Source organism: Crassostrea angulata, chromosome 2 (genome assembly GCF_025612915.1).
Source record: "Crassostrea angulata isolate pt1a10 chromosome 2, ASM2561291v2, whole genome shotgun sequence".
Classification (NCBI taxonomy): domain Eukaryota; kingdom Metazoa; phylum Mollusca; class Bivalvia; order Ostreida; family Ostreidae; genus Magallana; species Magallana angulata.
Genome location: NC_069112.1, coordinates 81,305,342 through 81,331,390, shown reverse-complemented (window position 1 = coordinate 81,331,390; position 26,049 = coordinate 81,305,342). Strand labels below are relative to the sequence as shown.

Here is a 26,049-nt window from a genome sequence, read left to right as displayed (position 1 = left end):
TAGAGAATTTCATCCAGAAAAGAGACATAGATCTAATGTGTGTTATAGGATGACAGTAACTCAAAGCTATTCAACTGTTATTCAACAGTTATTCAACTGTTATTCAACTGTCATTTAATTTGGGAAATCAACTGTCAAATTGAATAAACTGAGCTGTCAGTTATTTAGTAAATCAACTGTCAATTGTATATCAGCTATAAATTGATATTAATTAACAAATATGATGTCTGGACTTCATTAATGGAGGTAAAGTTCATTATTCTAATCAGATGCTAATTCAAACACACCTATCCAATCTAATTCAGGGTTTTTTCCTGCAGGGGGAAAGAGCATTATTTATTTTTTTTCTTTCTTTCTATTAAAAATTCAATATATTTTTCTATCTTGCTTTAGTTTATAATAATTGAATTACCATAAATAATTTGAATCATAAATATAAAGAAAAACTGTAATCAACTGATTAAAATTCACAGCCCAAACCAATATTCAATGAGCTAAATAATAAATATCTAATAAGATAAATTATAAATATTCGATAAGATTAATAATAAATATTCATATATTTATTATAATTATATTATATTATAATTCACACTAATAAATATGCATAATACTGGCTAATGAATATTCATACAAAGTTAATATAAATTAAGAACCATGTTATTGTATTGTAACAAGACTAGGGATACATTTAAACAAGGTTAGATCCAAACAGTCAGGGTCCGGGCTCTCTGTCCAACAAAATAAGCTCAGATTAGCCTGGATTACAAATAGGGATTCATTAAAAATATTTATGGTGGCCACATTTTTGCAGATATCCCTTATCTATGAATCTAATTTTATTCTTCACCCAATCATGGAGCTCGATCCTTTTTTTTAAAAATATTCTTTATTCACATAAAAATTATTCCACAAAATAGCATGCCCATTAATCTTATTTTTTTTGAAAATTTAACAACACCCCCACCCCCTTAAAAGAAATAATGAGAAAGATTTCACATTAATCTTTGTCTGTTATTCCATCTAAAAATCTAAAGAAGTGGAAACGCAGTCAACTTTATACTTTATTTTTCATTTCTAATTGACTAACCCAATTCAACAGAAAGACTTCTTTCTTTACAATGAAAATTCAATCTTGTATTTTATATTTTTTATAATTAGATAAAACAACTAACAAATGAGATCTTATTTTTTGAAAATTAAAAAATTAAAGTAAAGATCCTGTGGACTAGTTAAAATAAACAGGCACTAGTCCGGCTGGACTAATGCATTAAAAAGTTAGTGTTGAACCCTGCAAATGAGATCTTATTTTTTGAAAATTAAAAAAAGTAAAGGTCATGTGATCTTGCAATGAGAAGCCTGAAAGCCATGACTGTTTGGACCTGTTGTCATGACAACTTGTCAATACCTCCAGCCCCCGAGGAGTTTTCTTCACTGAGCCCTGAACATGATAACACAAATCAAGGTAAACATACTCTCATTTAATGTACTCCAATCATTAACTAAATCTATCAAATTCACAGGTCTAAGTAAATCCTAGCCTTCACAATGTTGTACGTTATATAAAAGTTAACTAAAAAAACAAATAATATAAGTTTTGAAATATGTCAAATACTCTCTTAAAATCCACTCAAAAGATTTCAAAATAAATTTTTTGACCTTGTTGAAATAAATTGTAAACTGTCTTTTTGTCTCTTAATAATTATTACAAAATATGTAACTATCAAGGAAATTCTATCAAATTAATTCTATCAAATTAATGAAGATCCAGAATTAAACACGTAGATGGCCATAAATAATGAGCAATAAATTTCTTATTAACCTAATCAGCATTATTTTTTTCATTTATAAAGTCACACTAAAGTTTATTGATCCATCAAGAATTCTTAGATCCCCCTCTACGCCCATATATATCAATCCAAGAAAACATTGGATCCACCAATAATATGAACTGAGATTCCTTACCTGTATGACTTTAGTGAGAACATTTTCACATGTCTTTTTGTGGTCACTTCTGTTGATATCTTTGGAGCGGGCTAGAACCCGATATCTCTGGAAGAACTCGGGATAGGTCCACCTACAAACATATATCAAGTCATTACGTATTCGTTCAGATATCGAGTCATTACGTATTCGTTCAGATATCAAGTCATTACGTATTCGTTCAGATATCAAGTCATTACGTATTCGTTCAGATATCAAGTCATTACGTATTCGTTCAGATATCAAGTCATTACAGGAAGCGATCTTCATTCAGTTTTAAAATTACAGAGTGATCCAAAATATCAGATACACTGTTTTTAATTCCCATTACAGCTAAAAAGAATAAACTTAAATTTAATGAAACATATCGTATGAATATACAAGGACTATAATGTTACCTAGACGGATATCTGTACATTACCTAGAGATATATCTGTTCAATACCAAGAGGGATATCTGCACGTTACCTAGAGGGATATCTGTACATTACCTAGAGATATATCTGTTCATTACCAAGAGGGATATCTGTACATTACATACATGGATATCTGTATGTTACCTAGAGGGATATCTGTACGTTACCTAGAGGGATATCTGCACATTACCTAGAGGGATATCTGTACATTACCTAGAGGGATATCTGCACATTACCTAGAGGGATATCTGTTCATTACCAAGAGGAATATCTGTACATTACATAGACGGATATTTGTTCATTACCATTTAGAGATATCTGTATATCATGTAGAGGGATACTGTACATTACTTAGAGGGACATTTGTATTTTATCTACAGGGATATTTGTATGTTACCTAGAGGAATATCTGTACATTACCTAGAGAGATATCTGTACATTACATAGAGGGATATCTGTACAGTGCCTAGAGGGATATCTGTACATTACATAGAGAGATATCTGTACAATACATACATGGATATCTGCACATTATCAAGAGGAATATCTGTACATTACCTAGAGAGATATCTGTACATTACATAGAGGGATATATGTACAGAACCAAGAGGAATATCTGTACAGTACCTAGAGGGATATCTTTTCATTACCATTTAGAGATATCTGTATATCATGTAGAGGGATACTGTACATTACTAAGAGGGATATCTGCATGTTACCTAGAGAGATATCTGCACATTACCTAGAGGAATATTTGTACAGTACTTAGAAGGATGTCTGCACATTACCTAGAGGGATATCTGTTCATTACATTTAGAGATATCTGTATATCATGTAAAGGGATACTGTACATTACTTAGAGGGATATCTGTACGTTACCTAGAGGGATAAATGTATGTTACCTAGAGGGATAAATGTATGTTACCTAGAGGGATATATGTACATTACATAAAGGGATATCTGTATGTTACCTAGAGGGATATCTGTACAGTACTAAGAGGGATATTGGTATGTTACCTAGAGAGATATCTGCACATTACCAAGAGGAATATCTGTACAGTACCTAGAGAGATATCTGTTCATTACCATTTAGAGATATCTGTATATCATGTAGAGGGATACTGTACATTACTAAGAGGGATATCTGTATGTTACCTAGAGGGATATCTGTATGTTACCTAGAGGGATATCTGTATGTTACCTAGAGGGATATATGTACATTACATAAAGGGATATCTGTATGTTACCTAGAGGGATATCTGTACAGTACTAAGAGGGATATTGGTATGTTACCTAGAGAGATATCTGCACATTACCAAGAGGAATATCTGTACAGTACCTAGAGGGATATCTTTTCATTACCATTTAGAGATATCTGTATATCATGTAGAGGGATACTGTACATTACTAAGAGGAATATCTGTATGTTACCTAGAGGGATATCTGTATGTTACCTAGAGGGATATCTGTATGTTACCTAGAGGGATATCTGTACAGTACCTAGAGGGATATTTGTTCATTACCATTTAGAGATATCTGTATATCATGTAGAGGGATACTGTACATTACTAAGAGGGATATCTGTATGTTACCTAGAGGGATATCTGTATGTTACCTAGAGGGATATCTGTATGTTACCTAGAGGGATATCTGTACATTACATAAAGGGATACCTGTACATTACCTAGACAGATATCTGTACGTTACCTAGAGGGATATCCTGCGGCGCTGATTCGTATTGTCTCCAGGACACCACAGGCCCGAAGTTGTTCAACAGCTCGCTTTGGATCAAATCTGTAAACATCAGTGTATATCTAAACATTGCTGTATATAACACACACCAATCTGTAAACATCAGTATATCTAAACATTGCTGTATATAACACACACCAATCTGTAAACATCAGTATATCAAAACATTGCTGTATATAACACACACCCAATTTGAATTTCACATCATTCACAATAACACAACAATGGCGTTTGTTGTCAAGTACATTTGTGTTCATGTTTATAGTAAGAAGGCCTACTGTAAGGTTTTACAGGTGTTATAATATTACTAACATAAACACCTGTCTGTTACAACAGATGTAGTGAGATGTTATAACATTACTTACATAAACGCCTCCTTTATGTCGTTGGGTTTGATACAGCGGATGTAGTGAGGCGTAGTTGCATTGAGGGTCTCCATCAGCTTTTTTAGGGACTCACGGAACTGAAATCAACATGTTTAGTCAGTAAAACATTAACACGTGTAACAAGTGTACCATCTAATAGAGAGAGAGAGAGAGAGAGAGAGAGAGAGAGAGAGAGAGAGAGAGAGAGAGAGAGAGAGAGAGAGAGAGACACACACACACAGAGAGAGAGAGACACACACACACACAGAAAGAGAGAGAGACAGACAGAAAGAGAGAGAGAAAAAGAGAGAGAAGCACACAGAGACACACACAGGGGAGAGAAACAGACAGAAAGAGAGAGAGAGAGAGAGAGTTGATATCAAATGGTCCTGTCATTTTTCTGTAGAATATTTTTTGTGTGTTAACATATATACAACCTTCAACCCATGTCAATATGCTAAGATTAGAAATAAAAGAAAATTGCCCTTTTTTCAAAAAAGAAACTAAAAACTAGGGAGGACAATTATATTATGAATGTTGAACAATAAACCAATACTTCTATGGCATGCATTAGTTTAAAATCAGAATTTTACCATACATCTGTTGAAAGCTCTTTTGGCTACATTTTGTGCCAATTATTATCACCACTCCTAATTTATTACAAAGATTTTGATCTGAACTAAATTAAATGTAAATTAATGATTTATATCCTTGTAACTTTGCCATATATATGTGGTTATTATAAGAGTATTGAAACCTAGCCACTACCCATATAATAAATATGATTGGTTAATAAATTCCTGTAACCTAGCAACAGTTAGTACAACAAACATGATTGGTTAATGTATTTCAGTAGCAAAAGCAAGTTAGTAAAGAAACAGAAAATGATAAGATTGACAATCCAAAATAATCATAAGTTAGTTTTTCAGAAAAAAATGACTTGATTGTTCAAAGTTCATATTCCTTGTCACTAGAATTAATCAAAAGTAATTTATTCACAGTGTTTATTTTTAATATTCATTCGTTCAACTCTGGTCATTGACAAAAGAAGCCAATCATCAGAACCTAAATTTTACATAAAGCAAAGATGAAAATAAAAACTTTGATCAAAGAGAACTTGTCTGACCTTTATCATCAAATAGCAATGGGTCACACAGTTGATATAAAACGACCTTCAATAGAATGTCAAAGTCAAAAAGATAGGATGAAGGTCGGCTAAAACATTTGCTGAGTAAACTTAGGCATCAGTTAGTATCAACACTATATAAATAACAACAGTCATCCAGCAACGTTCTCCCCCATGTTTTAAACTTGATCTGTCTTTGAAAATATGGAAGTGTTTGCCAAATGATTAATTCAACACCTTTAAATTTTCTTAATATTTAATTGCCAAGAGAGAGTTTTAGAAGAAGAAAATTGTTACAAAACCCATATCTTTAATACATGTATTAACATTTAGATAGTAGAATAATTGCAGAATGAACACCAAAGACTTACATACATTTACAGTAACAGTATTCTAATCAGTAATTATCATGAAATTGTTCCATACAGTTCTTTTAAAGTAAAATCTAACTGTAACACAGGACCTGTGTACGTTTAACCTTCCTTTTCTTTAACATTGGTTGGTACCGTACAAATTGTTTGAGGAGTCGGAACCTTACTAACAATAAAACAAAACAAGGGGATGTTGCAGGATGAATGTAGACACAAGTCACTGTCTTGAAACATCTCGTATTTGGGTCCGGCAACAAAACATGGCGGAGGCTTTAGTAGTAATATGTGTACTTGACCATTATATAAGTGGGAAAGGGCTGAACATTACCTGTAATCAAACCAGCAACCACAACCATTGTAACCACTAGGCAGTCATGTAAATGTTCATTCTTAGTAACTAAAACATAGCTTTCAGAACAAACCGTGATTAAAAAATCAGCCATGTTTTGTAACCTTGACCTAAATTCATAGGATATCTTAAGACATTGACTGTGACCCATTTAACAAAAAGTTAGCCCCAGAACCAGTTTAGTTTTGGTGTCCACACTACTACAATACCTGATCTCCAACTGTAGCCTTTTGTACTTGCTAAAAATTAACAGCAATTAATAGAATGGCTTAATTAACAGCAATTAAAAAATGGCTTAATCAATAGCAGTTGATTTATTGGCTCAATTCAATTTACTAGCTAATAAATGCTAGCTTTTTATCACTCAACAATGGTTTAACTAATGAAGACAAAGCATTGAATGGATTAAAAAAAAAGAAAAAAGGTTTATGTTTTTAATTTTTTAGTTTATTCAGAAATTTTCTGCTTTAGTTTTGAAATGCATTAAGAATTGCAGCAAATGTGCCCGTATATCCACTTGACTTTTAATTGGTTCAGACAATATGACAACATGCAAGTTAGTTGTCAAAAGAATTAAGGAATAATATTTGAAAAAAATGTAAACTAAAAACAACAAAATTTCAACAACTTGATACAATGTTTTGAATGCTAAAAATAATTATAATAATGTCATTTTAGTATGTAGATTCCAGTTTATTCATCAAAGGACAGAACTCTCTTATTGCACGAAATAATCAAGAAAAGAGAATTTTGTGTGTGCAGTGTGAGAGGGTCTTTAAGCAGTGTAAAGTCAGAAAAATATTGGTGATCTCTATGCTTGGTATTATCATACAAGTCTGTATGTACTCCATACAAAAATTCATGCTGTTTATACCACATCTGCGCATCAGTTTATAACCTCGCATAATTTAATGTTGTGTGTGAGCGTACTAACCTGTGATCCGACCGTCTTCTTGTTTGAGCGCCCTCCTTTCGGAGCCTGTCTCATTGGATGAGTCGTGGCCGATCCGGCTCGAGATTTCTTCTCGTTAGGATCAACCTTCTCCTCGAACAGTTCTGCCACCAGTTCAAACTACAAACACAGGAACCAGTTTACTGTTACTATAGCAACTTTTAAATTAATGAATCATTTTTCAGTAGTATGGATAATTAATCATTATTTAAGCCCACCTCTGACATCTGGATATTTGTAAAACAACATAAATGAGTGTTACCATTCAGAAGTATTTTTTGTGATATCCCATTTTCCGTGACATCACATTTTCTGTCAAATCCTATTTTCAATGACATCACATTTTCTGTGACATCACATTTTCTGCAGGGGCTTCTATCTTATTCTTCCTGACTCAATATATGTTGATATGGTCCTTCAGCACTGTTATTATTTTCTGATATCTGACATTTTTAATCAGTCAGACAACTCACCTAACTGGCCCGGAGGATGCTAATGTCATCCTCCACCACTGCTATTAGTTTCTGATATCTGATATCTATTAACATTCAGACAACTCACCTCACTGGCCCGGAGGATGTTGATGTGGTCCTCCAGCACAGTGTCGCGGTTCTTCTCTAGGAAGCCGTCGGCCTGGTACTCCACGCGGTCAGCGAAGTGGTTGATGATGAAGGCTGACCTTGACATTCGCGGCTTCTCAAAGTGCTTGGCCTTACCCAGGTGTTTGTCGTACAGCTTCTGGCACCAGTTCTCGTCCGAGCCCTTCGGCATCTGTCACAGATTTAAACAAATATCTTAGACTTATCTTATTCTGGTTGTAACGCAGCATTTGATTGGATAGAAAAAACTTTGTTAAATTTGTATAACTTGGTTGGCACGTCACAAGACACGTCACAATGCTTTGCGGATTATAAAGCATAAATTCACCAACCCAGGTTATACTCATATAACTTGGGTAGACATTGAGTTGATTTCTTAACAAAACTAAAGTCTGAGACAGGTCCATGTTTTTTTCCCTTTTATGTCAAGTTTCAACTTCCGTCATAATAGTCAAATAGTGGACCAATCAAAACAATGTTTCAAGTCTGATTTTTAGATTAAGTCCCTGGATGTATCAAGAAGACCATATCAAATAAATGGTTAAAAAAAGTTAATTCTTGCTGTAGGTGAATTAATGAACTGTAATTAATCTACTTGTACTCCTACCATTGTAACATGATCCAACCATTGTACATGTATTATCAATGTATCAACATTGTATCATCCATGTATCATCAATAATATCATCAATGTACCATCAATGTATCATCATTATATCATCATTGTATCTTCCATGTATCATCATTATATCATTAATGTATCATCATTATATCACTGTATCAATACTGTATTAATACTGTATCATTCAATATTAACCATTTGCTGGTAGCTACTGAGGGGATGTAATGTATATTCATGGGGGCCAATTTTTCAAATTTGTGGATTGTGGGTTTTCTGCTAATTTGTGGGGATGTAATTTCATGGATGTATCAGTTTTCAGTTTCAGTAAAATAACTAACTCTTTCAAAATTTGTTTTCATCAAAGATGTAAATTCGTGGGGGAGGGCTACTGAGCCACCATGAACTTTAATGATTCCACAATAATTAACCAGCTGTTATTAATTATAATTAATTGCAACAGTTATTTAATTACCTTGCATTCTTCGTCTAGCAGATCCAGAATTCCAAGCTTACTCTCGATCAAGTCGATACACGGCTGGTTGTCATAGAAATCAATAAACGACCACTCAATGGCCTCACGGACGTATTCTTCTTGCTCCAACTTAAATACGTGCTAAAAATAGACAACAGAAATGGTGCCTAAATAGAACACAAAATATAATAGTCACATAAAATACAAACTCTCATTGGAAGTATTAATATTTATATTTTGAAGTGTCGTTGCCTGTGATAACACGTCTAAGTATCAAATTTCTACTATGTAACCCATAACTTCAAATGACTGAGGCACAAGTTGGGTTTGCTTATTTATATTTCAATATTTAATCATACGATGGCTTAAAGTTATATAAGTAATAAGGAATCATTCTTTAAATATTATGAGGTGATTATTTCGGTCGGGGCGTGATCAAATTTATTATAAAGGCCTTTGGGCTTTATTGGATTCGATCACGCCATGACCGAAATTATCACCTCATAATACTCAAAGAATGATTCCTTATTCCTTAAATAGTTCACACATTACACTGGAACATTACACAAGATAAAACAAGCTTCAAATTGATTGAGATGAGTAGCAATAAGACGCTTGCCTATATCAAAAAATAAGTTTACATTGAATATCTGTATATGTCGTATTTGCTTTGAAGAAATAAACAACAAATTATTCTAAAATTAAGGTAGATCTATAATTTGAGGACCATCCAGCCTCCTTAAAAGATGTGAAACCCATCTCTTCCTGTGTGTACCACCTTAATACACACTTGTTTGTGTTTTCTCTACATCAATAGACTTATATATACTTACCATATTGTTTGTGCTTTATCTACATTAACAGACTTATATATACCTACCATATTGAAAATCTGCTGCAGCTTCTCGTTTGCATAGTTAATACAGAACTGTTCAAAGCTGTTCACTTCAAAAGTTTCAAACCTGGAAAAAAATATATAAAAATTATATTTACAAATGTATAGTTAGTATAGACCATTATATAAAACAATGATAAAACTACAGTAAGTGCACACTATGATATTTAAGACTGACATATGATACAGTACTGGTGAAACTAAAGTTCATTAAAACTAGTTGTAGGTTTGAACAAGGATAAGTCTAAATCACAAACATTGCAGAGTTCTGTGGCTTCAATCCAGGACTGATCGAGATTTTGACTGAGTTGACCCACACTGGGTGAGGTTTTGACTAAGTTGACCCACACTGGGTGAGGTTTTGACTAAGTTGACCCACACTGGGTGAGGTTTTGACTAAGTTGACCCACACTAATAAAATGGAGGTTTCCAATGATTGGGTACACTCCAATATAGAGCTAACTTTAGCAATCACCCGTAGATATCCTGTACAAAGGTAACTTCAGCACTCACCTGAAGATATCCTGATGTGTACAAAGGTAACATTAGCACTTACCCATAGATATCTTGTAAGGTTACGGAAGAACTCACCCTTAGATATCTTGTATAAAGGTAACTTTAGCATTCACCCGTAGATATCCAAAACACCGATAAACTTGGTGGACTTGTACAGGGGTAACTTTAGCACTCACCCGTAGATATCCAAAACACCGATAAACTTGGTGGACTTGTATAGGGGTAACTTTAGCACTCACCTGTAGATATCCAAAACACCGATAAACTTTGTGGACTTGTACAGGGGTAACTTTAGCACTCAACTGTAGATATCTTTTATAAAGGTAACTTTAGCACTCATCCATAGATATCCAGGATTTGTTCAGGGGTAACTTTAGCACTCACCCGTAGATATCAAGGACACCAATAAACTTGGTGGACTTGTACAGGGGTAACTTTAGCACTCACCCGTAGATATCCAGAACTTGTATGAATGTAACTTTAGCACTCACCCGTAGATATCCAGGACTTGTACAGGGGTAACTTTAGCACTCACCCGTAGATATCAAGGACACCTATAAACTTTGTGGACTTGGTATTGCTGTGTAGAGCTCGGTTGATTTTCTCCACGATCCAGTTAAAGGTCTGTGCGTAGATGTGTTTGGCTAAAGCGTCCTGAGCAAACGAAGCCTAAACAAGAAAAAAAAATCAGTATTTGATAACAAGAAAATTCTGCCGATAGCAAACAAAGCTTTGATACAAACTTCAATGCAGAAATTTAATTTTAAAAAAAATAAAAGCTTCATTTAACTAGATATGTTAGGCTATATACCCACAAAAATGTACCTCAGAAACAATAAGATTTATCTGAAATGCACTGAAATTTACCTCATATATATTGAGATTTACCTGAGATACATCGAGGTTTACCTCAGATTGACTGAGATTTACCTGAGATACATTCAGATTTACCTGAGTAACAATGATATTTACCTGAGATCAAGATTTTTTGCCTGAGATACAGTGAGATTTACCTGTGATATATTCTGATTTACCTCAGATACAGTGAGATGTACCTGAGATAGAATGAGATTTACCTGAGTTAAGGTGAGAGGTTTTGTAAGCACTTCTCCTACAGTGACAATCTTTTTGTGACATAACCACATCCTCATTTGAGATTCTTCTATTCCCAGCAGCTTACACATAATGCTTAAGTGTTTATCATCCTTCTGTAGACAAAAAACAGAATAAATATATAATCCAATAGAGAAAATGTATTATATCACAGAATTGGCAAAATACAGTACTGTTTAAAAGTATTGAGATATCTTTGTGAATGGTCTTACTTATGAAAACTTTGTCACAATCAAATTTTGTTCAAAGTTTTGCTATTACAGATAGATGCAAGAACTTAGTCAGCAAGTATTTGGATTATCAACAAATTATGATGATGAAAGTACAAAATGTCTGCTCATGATTGGTAGAGTGTAAGAAAATTTTCAAGAATTTCCATTAACATTGAATGACCTTGATTTTGTTTACTTTTTATATTGACTGCCCTGTTTTTGGACAATACTAAGATTGACTCACCTTAATTTCAGACAATATTAACATTTATTGACCTTAATTTCGGACAATATTAAGATTGACTGACCTTAATTTCGGACGATTCGCCATCCGCCTCCCGGATCTTCACGTTCCCAAAATGGAGGACGGCCGACTGAATCTGGAAGATCATCATCTGGTCTTTTTCTGTGATCCCTGAATTCCATAGAGAAAAAATAATGATTGATAAGTATGCAGCATACTGTAACCATGTAACATTTGGCTATGTATAATGTATTCTATCTATCATATTTAACTTTCTGATTTTCCCTAAATCAAGTAAATTACTAAATGTCATCTATACATTTATATATATACTAGGCCAATTGAGAAATGTTAAGAAAACTTATTGAAATATCAGTTTCCATCTATTATCATCCATGCTAAATATAATATATAATATATTTACAGTAAATACAATAAATATAAATCAAAAAGTGAGAGTAGACTTCAATTGTAGCAGAGGCAGTCTGGACGCTGGTCCTTTTCTGGACTGGTACCCTAGTCCTTTTCTGGACTGGTACCCTGTCCTTTTTCTGAACTGGTACCCTGGTCATTTTTCTAGACTGGTACCCTGTCCTTTTTCTGGACTGGTACCCTGAACTTTTTCAGGACTGGTACCCTTACCTAGCATGGTGAGTGCATCTCTTGCTGACAACATGTCCTCCGCATCGTCCACACCGTCGATCTCCGGTGCCATGCCGTGACTCGTGTAGTAGAAATCGTCTGGTGACACTGGAAATAATCATCAAAGTAATGAGAGTACTGACTCCTGTTAGCAGGGCGGAATGGCTGTTTTAAGATTAGACTAAGTTTCATGTCCTCATCAAAACAAGAACTCATCAATTTAAGGAGTGAGGTGAAGAGTTCTTTACTTATTGAAGAAGGAGCTCTTAAGGGAGTTTGATTTAGTGTCTTGTACTTAAAACTTTTTACGTTCCCACTTGAACGGTGAGTGCACTCAGAGCACACTCTGAGCGAACAGTGAGCGCACACTCAATGGAATTTGGTGAGTACTTATGACCAGTGAATGTGACTGAGCACAGAGCGCAAACGAAGCGCAAACGGAAGTGAACAGTGAACACATAATGAACAATATGTGAATGCAAGATGAACGATTTATTCCGAGTGCCTCAAGAGTTATCCTTACATTATGTTTCGTCGGTAATCAGGAAAAAATAACAGTAAACTACATGTATGTATTGTTATCAGCCTAAATATTATATTATGCGACTGAACGACAAATGAACACTGAACGAAGGGTGAGTGGAAGGCGAATGCTTTGTGAACACACCATGAGCGCACATTGAGCGCTTTGTGAATGGTGAGTCTGAATGGAGAGCACATGTAAACGCACGGTGTCCGCACTGTGAGTGCGCGTTGAATGCATGGAAAAATGGGAAAGTAGAATGTTTCAGGAACTGTACAGAAACAAGAGCTCTTCAATGACAGGAGGTAGTTTTACTGCATTATACTTACTGAGACAGAACTTCTTGAACTCAGGGCGGTCCCTAGAGGCACACAGCTGATAGAAAATGTGGTAGTTCCTCTCCTCTGCAGCTTGGAACACCACCCTGTAAAATCAAAGTACTGAACATGTTTACTGTGAACACCATCCTGTAAAATCAAAGTACTGAACATGTCCACTGTGAAGAATACTCTGTAAAATCAAAGTATCGCAAGTACAGTAAGTAGTGAAATTCCTTGTCATGTTCTTCAATGACACCTCCCTTGTTTATAAATTTTAAGAACTCTAGTCCCTTACACATCACCCCTGTGTTCATGATTGATCTTGTGTGATTTAAGTTTTATTCCTTTGCCTAGAATCTTTTGAAATTTCATAATTGATCTTGACCCATGAATACTGGAATTATTTTTTTTCACTTTAGCTACCCTTCCATGTGCTTAAGATCCCAAACATTTATCTGGATTATTTTCATCAAGTTGAGGTCTGTAACTCTAGTCAAACTCTAATCCTGAAATCTTCTTTTTCTACCTGCTTTTCCTAAAGATTGATGACTTTTTACCTGGATTTTTCCAGCAGGTAGGTCCTCATATGAGCCCCGATAATCGCATTGTTTTTACTGAAGGAAATTTCAATGTACTTCCCAAAGCGACTGCTGTTGTCATTTCTGGTAGTTTTGGCATTACCAATGGCCTACAAAAGGTCAAAGTTCATCATTACATTACCAATGGTCTACAAAGGTCAAAGTTCATCATTACATTACCAATGGCTACGAAGGTTGAAGTTCATCATGACATACAGCCAACATTGATAATGTCATCATGTTAAAATAAACAGAATGGGTGCTACTCACCTCCATGATGGGGTTGAGTTGAGATAGAATTGGGATAAAGGGCTCGTACTCACCTCAATGTTGGGTTAAGTTCAGATAGAGTTGAGATACTGGGCTCGCACTCACCTAAATGATGGGGTTGAGTTGAAACAGAGTTGAGATAAAGGCTCGCACTCACCTCCATAATCGGGTTCGATGCCAGAACTTTCTGCTCCACCTGCGTCTCGGCCTGAGATCCGCCCACCATTGCAAAATATCTCATGGCGTACTTGGCTGAGACAGTCTTCCCCGCCCCTGACTCACCAGACACAATGATGGACTGGTTCTTGTCAAACCTGAAGAAGATAACCAGAAAAAAATGTTTAAGCCATTTGTAAAACTGTCCCTGAGTTCTAGTGTAGATTTCTGTGCTTACTCAGATTTTCTCATCCGATTCGCTTTCAACTAAAATTGTACCGTGTGACCACTTAAGTCAAAAGTCCAAAGCAAAGTCTGAAGTTGATTAAAAATCTGAAGTTTGTCTGATTTTTAATCAACTCTCTGGCAGGAATTGTAACACCACAATGACTTTTCCCGTAAAACAAAAATAATGAATAGGTTTTATAAATTGAAAATTGATTGTAAAATTGTATTGTATGACCACCTCAACATTTGACTCCAATCGACTTACCTATGCAAGTGGATTGAAAATAGTGTCGCATCTTGTGCCGCACTTTTATACCGGAGCTTGTATGATTACACCATTAGAGAGGAGTTTGTATGCCTAGCGGTATGGAATACACACCTGGACATGAGTTTGAACGCCTCCTCTGCCACGGCGAAGATATGTGGGTCCATGGTCCCCATGTCCTGTCCGCTGTACATCTGTATGAGTTCATTGCCGTAGATGGGCAGCTGTTGGTACGGATTAATGGCCACCAGAACAATCCCACAGTACGTGTAGATACAGTTCCTCTCCAGAAACCGGACTTGTAGGTTATACAGCACTAAAAGATATCAAAAATCAAAGTACTGATAGGATTCAAAGCAATGGAAAATAAAAGAGAATCAAAGTATTGAAAATCCTGGTAGATCATACAGGACTAAAAGATATCAAAAATCAAAGTACTGATAGGATTTAAAGCAATGGAAAATAAAAGAGAGAATCAAAGTATTGAAAATCCTGGTAGATCATACAGCAGTAACATTCATCATTGTAGGTGTATCACCAAAGTGTCTTCATGCCTCTTTAAGGCTGCCACGATACATCATGGCATCACACACCAAAATTCCAACCCAGCTTGTTTCAATTAAATCAGTTTCTACTGCTATTCAGAGGTTTTTAGCAATACCATAAAATTTCTTACACAAAATTTGAAATACTGGTTCACTTCAAAGCTTTTGAGAAACCAAAATTGTCAAAATTGATCAGAACATATACTGGGTACATTTATTAAACAATGTTCTGTTAAAGCCAATTTAATCAAGGCAAAAAAATATCCAATAGTCAATTAAAAACAGTTTATAAATCTTTTTGTTACATACCTTCTGGTTCATTTAGGTAGCTTAGCGATGTCAAATCATTTTCTCCAATCAAAATCTCAGGATTCCTTAAGTGTGGAAGACGTTTTTTATCTTTAATTGCATAATCTCTCTCCTGTTAAAATTGAAAAGTAACACATTAATAGATCTACTAGGTATTTATCCACCTTAGCTCAATATATGTTTTTGGTACAGAAAAGTATTTAGCCTCCAATTTTGAAATCAATTTTTATTCTCATTTCCCTTTTTGGATAACATTAGGACACATATTAATTTTTAGTTTTCATCCCCGCCCACCCCTCTGAAAAAGGCCCATCCCAATGCATTTTATCTTATTTTGAAAAAAAAAATTGTGTGGAAATTTTTTTTTGGGAAAAAAAGAAATCGGGCTTGGTTTACAAAAAAATCAAAACATTTTAATGGCTGCCTGCAAAAATGTGGATTACCGTTTTATTCCAGTCATGTTTGTTATCATAACGATACAAATGTCTTCATGCATTAACTGTTAAGTCCAAGTAAAATGAAATTAAAATACTACTAGTGTGTTTGTTTACTCATATTAGCATTAACAGTTTAAAAGAATACAGCTGTTTTTATTTCTAGAATATGAACAGTGAAAATAGTGGCTTTAAAATTAAAAATAATAAATAAAATCTGCCCACCCACCCTATATTTTTTGCAAATCAGGATGAGAATCTAAATATCAATTTTATGTGGCCTTCTGAGACTTTTTCTTATTTTAAAACTCTATTTATGTAATGCAGTGATTGTATACAATTTAAGGCACTTGTTAAGAAGGGTTGGCTGATGATAGTGATGTTCCAATCATCGATTATAATCGAAAATCAATCGATTGTTATAGCATTCTATGATATTTACAGTCGGTACCATTGTTCATTTTTTTCTCATCCTACTTTTCAATAAATGTAGAAAATTCATTTTTATCTTAGTTTATGAATATTGTGTGAACAGATAAGGAAATCTCTCTTTCATGAACAGGTAAGGAAATCTCTATCATTAACAGGTAAAGAAATCTCTCTATCTTAACAGGTAAGGTAATCTCTCTATCATGAACAGGTAAGGAAATTTGCTGGGGGGTTTTTATCCTGCAATTATTATTCTATGTACATCTGTCAAACAAAATATCTTTCTATCATTATCTTATTGTGGTCGCTGACCACTGCTCAGGAAGCCCTTACAACAAGGAGGTAATTAACAATGATTGTTAACGAGTCGTTAATGTCACACAATAATGACCACTCCATAACCACATCTGACAGCAGTACAGAGAGAGAGAGAGAGAGAGAGAGAGAGAGAGAGAGAGAGAGAGAGAGAGAGAGAGAACCTCTTGTTAACCAATAATTAGATAATGAAAATATGAACTCCAATAACATTTTAACAAGTATGCACAAAATCCAATACCTTTCATACAAAAATAAGACATTCATTATTTGGTGGTTTAAACCATTCATATCTCCCCTTGTCAAGACAGTCTAATAAGATGTTTGCAAATCATGACAAACAGCCGGTCATGCTTTGTTCTGTGTGACAGGTATATCAGGTGTACAGGTAGCTATAGATGTACTTACAGGTAACAGTTTACCTGTCAATGTCAGGGGTCAGATAAATCTACAGCTGATACAGGCACCGTGTATCCCTCTGTAATGTGTGTGTATGATAACTTAACAGAACTAACAACATGGACACAGCAGCAGAAGAATTCAAGGGGAAACAATTGTCTCTCTATCCTTGGTGTCCCTATATCTTTTTTTCTTATATCTCTTTGCTTATTATTGTCTTTATTCCATTATCCCTTGCTCTATCTACACTGTTTCCTTTGTCTGTGTGTGGTCTCTCTCTCTCTCTCTCTCTCTCTCTCTCTCTCTCTCTCTCTCTCTCTCTCTCTCTCTCTCTCACCTCTGAACTATCCTTTATCTGTATCCGGATAGTTTTCTGCCCTGTGTAGTTCTCCAGTAGCGCTCTCTCTCTCTCTCTCTCTCTCTCTCTCTCTCTCTCTCTCTCTCTCTCAACTATCCTCTATCTGTATCCCGATGGTTTTCTGCCCTGTGTAGTTCTCCATTAGCTCTGCTCCGACCCTCTCTCTGTCTCTCTCTCTGTCTCTCTCTCTCTGTCTCTCTGTCTCTGTCTCTCTCTCTCTCTCTGAACAATCCTCTATCTGTATCTGGATAGTTTTCTGCCCTGTGTAGTTCTCCAGTAGCTCTGCTCCTCTCTCTCTCTCTCTCTCTCTCTCTCTCTCTCTCTCTCTCTCTCTCTCTCTCTCTCACCTCTGAACTATCCTCTATGTGTATCCGGATGGTTTTCTGCCCTGTGTAGTTCTCCAGTAGCTCTGCTCTGAACCCTCTCTCTTTCTCTCTCTCTTTTTCTCTCTCTCTCTCTCTCTCTCTCTCTCTCTCTCTCTCTCTCTCTCTCTCTCTCTCTCTCTCTCTCATTCTTACCTCTGCACTATCCTCTATCTGTATCCTGATAGTTTCTGCCCTGTGTAGTTCTCCAGTAGCTCTGCTCCGACCCTTTCTCTGTCTCTCTCTCTGTCTCTCTCTCTCTGTCTCTCTGTCTCTGTCTCTCTCTCTCTCTGAACAATCCTCTATCTGTATCTGGATAGTTTTCTGCCCTGTGTAGTTCTCCAGTAGCTCTGCTCCTCTGTCTCTCTCTCTCTCTCTCTCTCTCTCTCTCTCTCTCTCTCTCTCTCTCTCTCACCTCTGAACTATCCTCTATGTGTATCCGGATGGTTTTCTGCCCTGTGTAGTTCTCCAGTAGCTCTGCTCTGAACCCTCTCTCTTTCTCTCTCTCTTTTTTCTCTCTCTCTCTCTCTCTCTCTCTCTCTCTCTCTCTCTCTCTCTCTCTCTCTCTCTCATTCTTACCTCTGCACTATCCTCTATCTGTATCCTGATAGTTTTCTGCCCTGTGTAGTTCTCCAGTAACTCTGCTCCGACCCATACTTTCTCTTCATCAGGTACCCATATTCTGGCACCCTGCCAAAAAAATATAAATAACTTTAATTAAGTGAGTAAATTAACAACCTCAATACATGTAATAAAGTGCCTCAATACATGTAATAAAGTGCCTCAATACATGTAATAAAGTGCCTCAATACATGTAATTTAAGAAATGAAGATAATAATTTTTCTATTGATCGACGTATCAAAGAAAAAATTGACCGGAAAACTTCATCAATGCGCGTAGTAAACGTTGTGGTAACTAGATAGTCAGTGATGTACTTAAATGGTATATCTGCGATTTGGAATGCGCCAAAGGAGTTGATGCGCGATGCAATACTCACAACTTTGCTTTACGATGATTATTCTGATGACCGATCATGTACGTATGTAAATTTAAAAATCATCGTTACAAAATTTGAACAGCAGTGTTACCTTGAAAGTGTATAGGCCTATATGTTCGTTATAATTATTCTGGAAAAGGAACAGCCAGCATCGCAGTAATGTTGATTGATCTCAAACAGACGAAATCGTGAGAAGACGCTTAATTTTCTATTTCGTGAATCAAATACTGTGTTTTGTTTATTTGTTAAGGTTAAACTTTCAAGTGTTTTATGTTTATAAAGTTGTATTTTGTTTGCTGACAATAAAGCAGACACAATTTTACATTTTGTTGACAGTGTTTATTTAGGAAATTCCCATCCTATAAATAGTGTTAGATCAGAACAGTTAAGAAAAGTAGATCCGGCAAAATTTTATTGATGCAGGTATCAAAGAAATTTTTAGACCAATCAGAAACGCCAATATCTCATCAAACGAATAAATATTAAATGATAAAGTGCCTCAATACATGTACGAAAGTGTCGCAATACATGTACGAAAGTGTCTCAATACATGTAATAAAGTGCCTCAATCTATATATATGCATTAAAAATTATGATGACATTTTCCAAAAACACTGTAAAAGTTGGTAACTAGTGAAAGAAGAAGGGACAGTTTATTCCAATATTTGCCCTAATATTCAAAACCTGTTTAAATCTCATGAAAATGCAAATATATCATTTTGAATACATGTGTATATAAGGTACCAAGTTATACACTTTTATCTTGTTTTAAAAAATAACTATGACTTCAAACATGGACAGCTGCGGACATAGTTTCCTAAAAAAAATAACCACTCAACAATTGGTATCTTCTGCTCAGTTTTATGAAAATTACTGGAAAATGCACTGCTTTTGACGTCCCAATTACCCTTGTAAAAATATAATCAGGTAACTATTTATAGATTCTTAGTTTATGGGTATTTCTGTGTAAATAAATGTTGCATTTTCATTTTTTGTGATATTTTAAAAAATCACTCTAAAACAGGGCAAAATATGACTGAAACTGTACCTAGTTCTTTGTTTTGAATTATAGATAACACATCAAGCACCAAACCATTAAAGACTAATAATAACTTTTTATGGTGGTATGGGACATCTGCTGATATTAATGTGGATTAAAGTACATTATAATTAACAGACTTTTAAAAAATTTCAAATTTTACAAACAATATTTAGCCAAAAAATAGCTTGTAAAAATATTTGCAGAGGTAGAAATTGTAAAACCCTGGGAAAGAAAATGCTTATATAATTACACTTCATTTCATTGTTTATTTCGATAAACAATACATCACAACATGGAAGTGTCCCAAACCACCTTAAAAAAATCTAAGAAGCCAAGCTAAGTAATATTGTTTTAACACTAGTTATATTATCCTGCGAGTTCACAGCTCTAAACTACAACACACTGTGGAATCATGGGAATTGCGGTGGCCTGTGGTGGTAGATATCTAGGATACCCTTGTCAATTCACTCAAAATAAATACATTCTCAAAAACTTGAGAATAATGACTTTAACATTCATACAATTGCTGTCACAAATGAAAGTCCGCAAAAATACATGAAGAAATTCTTAATCTTAAAAACATGGTCGCCTCATTCATGATTCCACAGTATTGTGTTAAGAAGAGTTCAAAATAGATGTTAATTAGTTATAAATTAGCTGTTAATTAAGCATTAACTAAGTCTCAATCACTACACACAGCATATTAAACAGAATCTGAAATCTAAGAAACTTGGTTTCTACATATATTTGGTGATGCTGATGAGTCCACTGCATTGGGTTAATCAGTAGAACTGATGCTAATTAGACATTAATTAGCTGTTAATTAGGCAATAACCATCACCAAACACCCACACCATTACACATACAGACCTTGACGTAAACTTGGCTGATCTCCGAATCCTTTAGAAAAGTCTGAAAATGAAATCGCCTGTAAATGTCAGACACCGCGAATCGTAACTTTTCCATTCACAGAAAAACTGATTAATACCAGCAAATCATAATCTAATACCTACAGAAAAGTCTCAAAATAAAATCGCCTGTAAATGTCAGACACTGCGAATCGTAACTTTTCCATTCACAGAAAAACTTATACACACAAATCGTATCTACCGGTAATACCTACAAAAAAGTATCAAAATGAAATCGCCTGTAAATGTCAGACACTGTGCATCGTAACTTTTCCATTCACAGAAAAACTTATACACACAAATTGTATCTAATACATATAGAAAAGTCGGACAATGAAATCGCCTGTAAATATGTTAGTCACAGCAAGCAGTTACTTTTCCATTAAAAAAAAACTACACTTTTTAACTTCAGAACGGATAAACATCCAAGTGGATTATCTCGCTGGATTATCCTTTGATTGGATTATCATCTCATTGGATTAATCCTGAGATTTTTCATAGTAAGGCTCTAGATCCCTGTTCCATGTGACTGGGGACCTACAGTAGTATTGAGGCTAACTATCAGAATATTTATTCATAATGACAGAATGCTGGTTCAAGTTGTACAGATTTGATGATTACACAAATAAATGGTTTGATGTAATTATCCCTTGGCAATGTGTAACAATTGATTCATACATACACCAACAGAGAAAAAGGCCAGAGTAGGTTCAATTTTTGTTCTTCATCAACCTAGTTTTAAAATGGTGTCCCATAATTAAGTACTAAATACTGTGGAATCATTAGAATTCGTGGGGGCCAATATTCGTGGATTGCTGAAATTTTATAGGTTCATGGGGACTTAATTTCGTGTATTTTCTAATACCTACAAAAGGAAATATGACTTTTAATTCTAATTTATTAATTCGTGGAGGATGTTAATTCGTGGCTGAGAGGTACCCACGAATTCCACGAAAATTGAACCCCCACCAAATCTAATGAATCTACTAACAGTAGCTCTCTCTGTAAATAACAGCAGTATACTCTATGGAACATCAGTGACCCATTCAACTCCTCTTAAAATTGTTGTTATCAAGATGATGAGAGTGGGTTGTTTTTCTAAAGAAACTAAATCATTACTGAGATACTGGAGATACAAAATATTACAGTGTAGTTCAGTCAGGGCTCACATTTGGGCATCTGGTACAAATTGACCAAGCGGTATACCACCTGACCAAGCGGTTAATGACCTAACAAGACAAATAGGGGTACTGAATTCAACTCCAGGTCACGCCACAATCTTTATCTTGCCTTTTACATTCAACATATTGGGAATAGAGAATTAGGGGAGGGGGGTTAAACTTGCCCAAACATTTACTTCCCATAAAGTTTTAGGGCTCTATCTCACAATAAGGACTTGATCTCACAACAAGGACTCTATCTCACAACAAGGACTCTATCTCACAATAAGGACTTGATCTCACAATAAGGACTTTATCTCACAATAAGGACTTGATCTCACAATAAGACTCTATCTCACAATAAGGACTTGATCTCACAACAAGGACTCTATCCAACAACAAGGACTCTATCTCACAATAAGACTCTATCTCACAATAAGACTCTATCTCAAAATAAGGACTTGATCTCACAACAAGGACTCTATCCAACAACAAGGACTCCATCTCACAATAAGACTCTATCTCACAATAAGACTCTATCTCACAATAAGACTCTATCTCACAATAAGGACTCTATCTCACACCAAGACTCTATCTCACAATAAGACTCTATCTCACAATAAGACTCTATCTAACAATAAGACTCTATCTCAAAATAAGGACTTGATCTCACAACAAGGACTCTATCCAACAACAAGGACTCCATCTCACAATAAGACTCTATCTCACAATAAGACTCTATCTCACAATAAGGACTCTTTCTCACAATAAGACTCTATCTCACAATAAGGACTCTATCTCACAAAAAGACTCTTTCTCACACCAAGGACTCTATCTCACAATAATTTAATTCTGGTTGTAACGCGGCATTTGATTGGATAGAAAAATTTAGTTAAATTTGTATAACCTGGTTTGCACGTCACAAGACACGTCACAATGCACCAACGTACTAATTCACTTGACGTTACGTTTGAATTTTGAACAGATTTATATCATTTTTAAAAGTAAAATGGACTCAATTTGTACAGCAAATTCCAGAAAATTAAATTATAAGGAATGAACTCAATATCTACCCAAGTTATACTCGTATAACCTGGGTTGGAGCAATTTACGCTTTTTTATAATCCGCGAAAGAAGAATCACTTGAACGTCATAGTAGCCTCCCTTGGATACATGCGGATTATAAAGCGTAAATTGCCCCAACCCAGGTTATACGAGTATAACTTGGGTAGACATTGAGTTCATTTCTTAAATAAGGCTCTATCTCACAATAAGGACTGTATCTCACAGTAATACTCTATCTCACAACAAGGACTCTATCTCACAATGAGGACTATCTCACAATAAGAATCTATCTCACAACAAGGACTCTATCTCACAATAAGGACTCTATTTCACAACAAAGACCCTATCTCACAATAAGGACTCTATCTCAAAATAAGACTCTATCTCAAAATAAGACTCTATCTCACAATAAGGACTCTATCTCACAACAAAGACTCTATCTCACAGTAAGACTCTATCTCACAATTAGGACTCTATCTCACAAGAAAGACTCTATCTCACAGTAAGACTCCTCACAGTAAGACTCTATCTCACAATAATACTCTATCTCACAACAAGGACTCTATCTCACAATTAGGACTTTATCTCACAATAAGGACTCTATCTCACAATAAGACTCTATTCACAGTAAGACTCTATCTCACAATGAGGACTCTATCTCACAATAAGTCTCTGTCTCACAATAATACTCTATCTCACAATAAGGACTCTATCTCACAATAAGATTCTATCTGACAATAAGACTCTATCTCACAAAAGGTTCTATCTCACAGTAAGACTCTATCTCACAATAAGATTCTATCTCACAAAAAAGACTCTATCTCACAATAAGACTCTATCTCACTATGAGGACTCTATCTCACAATCAGATTTTCTCACAATAAATAAAGAATTTTTCTCACAATAAGAACTCTATTTCAAAATAAGGACTCTATCTTACAATAAGGACTCTATCTCACAACAAGGACTCCATCTCACAATAAGACTCTATCTCACAATAAGGACTCTATCTCACAATAAGACTCTATCTCACTATGAGAACTCTATCTCACAATAAGACTCTATCTCACAATAAAGAATTTATTTCACACTGATGATGGGATACATGTTAAGTTAAGAACTTATCTCAGGGATGATTTATTTACATGTGCAAGAAGTTATTCTTTTTCTTTATTTCTTTTTAAGAATTTCAGAGACAAAATTAACAACTTGTCATATCTACAAAAATATCTGCAACCAGACTTAGATAGTTACAGTCATTTCTAATGAGTTACAGTCATCTCTAAGGAATTACAGTCATCTCTTTGGAGTTACAGTCATCTCTATGGAGTTACAGTCATCTATAAGGAGTTACAGTCATCTCTGAGGAGTTACAGTCATCTCTATGGAGTTACAGTCATCTCTAAGGAGTTACAGTCATCTCTAAGGAGTTACTGTCATCTCTATGGAGTTACAGTCATCTCTATGGAGTTACAGTCATCTCTATGGAGTTACAGTCATCTATAAGGAGTTACAGTCATCTCTAAGGAGTTACAGTCATCTCTAAGGAATTACAGTCATCAACAACATATACAACAGTTGTATTGGCCTAACCCCACGCAGCATCACAACACACTGTGCTAAATCATCACTGGTAAATGGACAAATTAAGTAATGACTCAAATGTCAGCTACACAGTCTCCCATCTCCAGCTTACTGACTGATGTCACAGCGGGCCATACATTCAGTACACAGTCAGTACCAATCTAGGGGGATTGGAAGGATCAACAAACAGGTCAGGAGTGCTGTAGTGTTGTAATGATGCGAGATGCTGTGAAATGTTTTGAGTATTTTAGAGATGTTTGTGAGATGTTGCATACCATTTGAGATGTTGTGAGTTGTTTTGAAATGTTTTGAGATGTTATGTGTCATAGTGAGATAATTTGAGTTGTGAATTATTTTGAGACATTGTGGGTTGTTGTGAATTGTTTTGAAATGTTGTGAGATTCTTTTAAGAAGCTGTAAGATGATGTGAAATTTTGATTCTGTGAGATATTGTGAGATATTATGAGTTGTCATGAGTTGTTTGTGAGTTGGTGTAAGATTCATAACTCTTTTGAGAACTGGTATACAACTTTCACCTTCAGGTAATATTCATTATTTAGAATGTCATTCATAGTATATCTGTTTTAAATTATCTTTTGACACTACCGCTTCAAACAAAATACCCAATTGCAACTTTCATTATTTCATTTTCGCTATCATTTGTAATTGCATTATGGATAATAAAGATATCCGATGGTTAGATATACCAGGACTTGAGATGGGACTTTTTAAAAGACCAGCAATCCTTAAAAAAATATGAGCTGAATTTTTTTTTTACGAAAATGTTATTTTCTACTAATATGACAAAAAATACCATGGATTTTTAATTTGTGTTAGCCTTATTTTTGTGGGAAAAGCCATTAAGAAGCCTTAATTGAAGCAAAATTGAATTATTGTCGTCCTGTACAAAAAATGAACTGCTATATATTCCTAAGAAGCTAAATCTTTCCTCTGACAAAAATTAATTTTTATATTAATAAATTTCATTTTAAAAAAATGAATTTTTCAAATCTTATTTTTTCATAAATGTTTAAGTTACATATTGACTTAGCATACTAGCAGGTTTTTGCAGCAAAATAAAATTCTAGAAAATACAGCTCATATTGCTTTAATGAAAGACTAAAAACTTTATTATAAGGCAACTAAAGGGGGGTCCTTTTTTTCGAATAACTG

The 26,049-nt window shown here is 35.0% G+C and overlaps 1 protein-coding gene across 8 annotated transcripts in view; it reads right to left on the bottom strand.

Annotated features, from left to right (window-relative positions):
* Positions 1-26,049, bottom strand: part of LOC128170591 (unconventional myosin-Va-like) — a 73,292-nt gene that overhangs the window by 43,420 nt on the left and 3,823 nt on the right. For 5 of the 8 annotated variants that reach the window (XM_052836370.1, XM_052836372.1, XM_052836377.1 and 2 more), the window contains exons 2-21: positions 21,030-21,071; positions 18,699-18,809; positions 15,823-15,934; positions 15,083-15,284; positions 14,477-14,633; positions 14,029-14,159; positions 13,481-13,575; positions 12,629-12,736; positions 12,051-12,157; positions 11,494-11,625; positions 10,953-11,086; positions 9,887-9,968; positions 9,007-9,147; positions 7,875-8,084; positions 7,296-7,433; positions 6,571-6,600; positions 4,516-4,613; positions 4,106-4,192; positions 1,966-2,077; positions 1,409-1,441 (exon numbers count right to left, since the gene is read on the bottom strand). In XM_052836370.1, coding sequence (XP_052692330.1) covers positions 1,409-1,441; positions 1,966-2,077; positions 4,106-4,192; positions 4,516-4,613; positions 6,571-6,600; positions 7,296-7,433; positions 7,875-8,084; positions 9,007-9,147; positions 9,887-9,968; positions 10,953-11,086; positions 11,494-11,625; positions 12,051-12,157; positions 12,629-12,736; positions 13,481-13,575; positions 14,029-14,159; positions 14,477-14,633; positions 15,083-15,284; positions 15,823-15,934; positions 18,699-18,809; positions 21,030-21,071 — 2,262 coding nt within the window. The remainder of the gene's footprint in view (positions 1-1,408; positions 1,442-1,965; positions 2,078-4,105; positions 4,193-4,515; positions 4,614-6,570; positions 6,601-7,295; positions 7,434-7,874; positions 8,085-9,006; positions 9,148-9,886; positions 9,969-10,952; positions 11,087-11,493; positions 11,626-12,050; positions 12,158-12,628; positions 12,737-13,480; positions 13,576-14,028; positions 14,160-14,476; positions 14,634-15,082; positions 15,285-15,822; positions 15,935-18,698; positions 18,810-21,029; positions 21,072-26,049) is intronic. The other 3 variants (XM_052836374.1, XM_052836373.1, XM_052836376.1) reach the window with 3 other exon arrangements.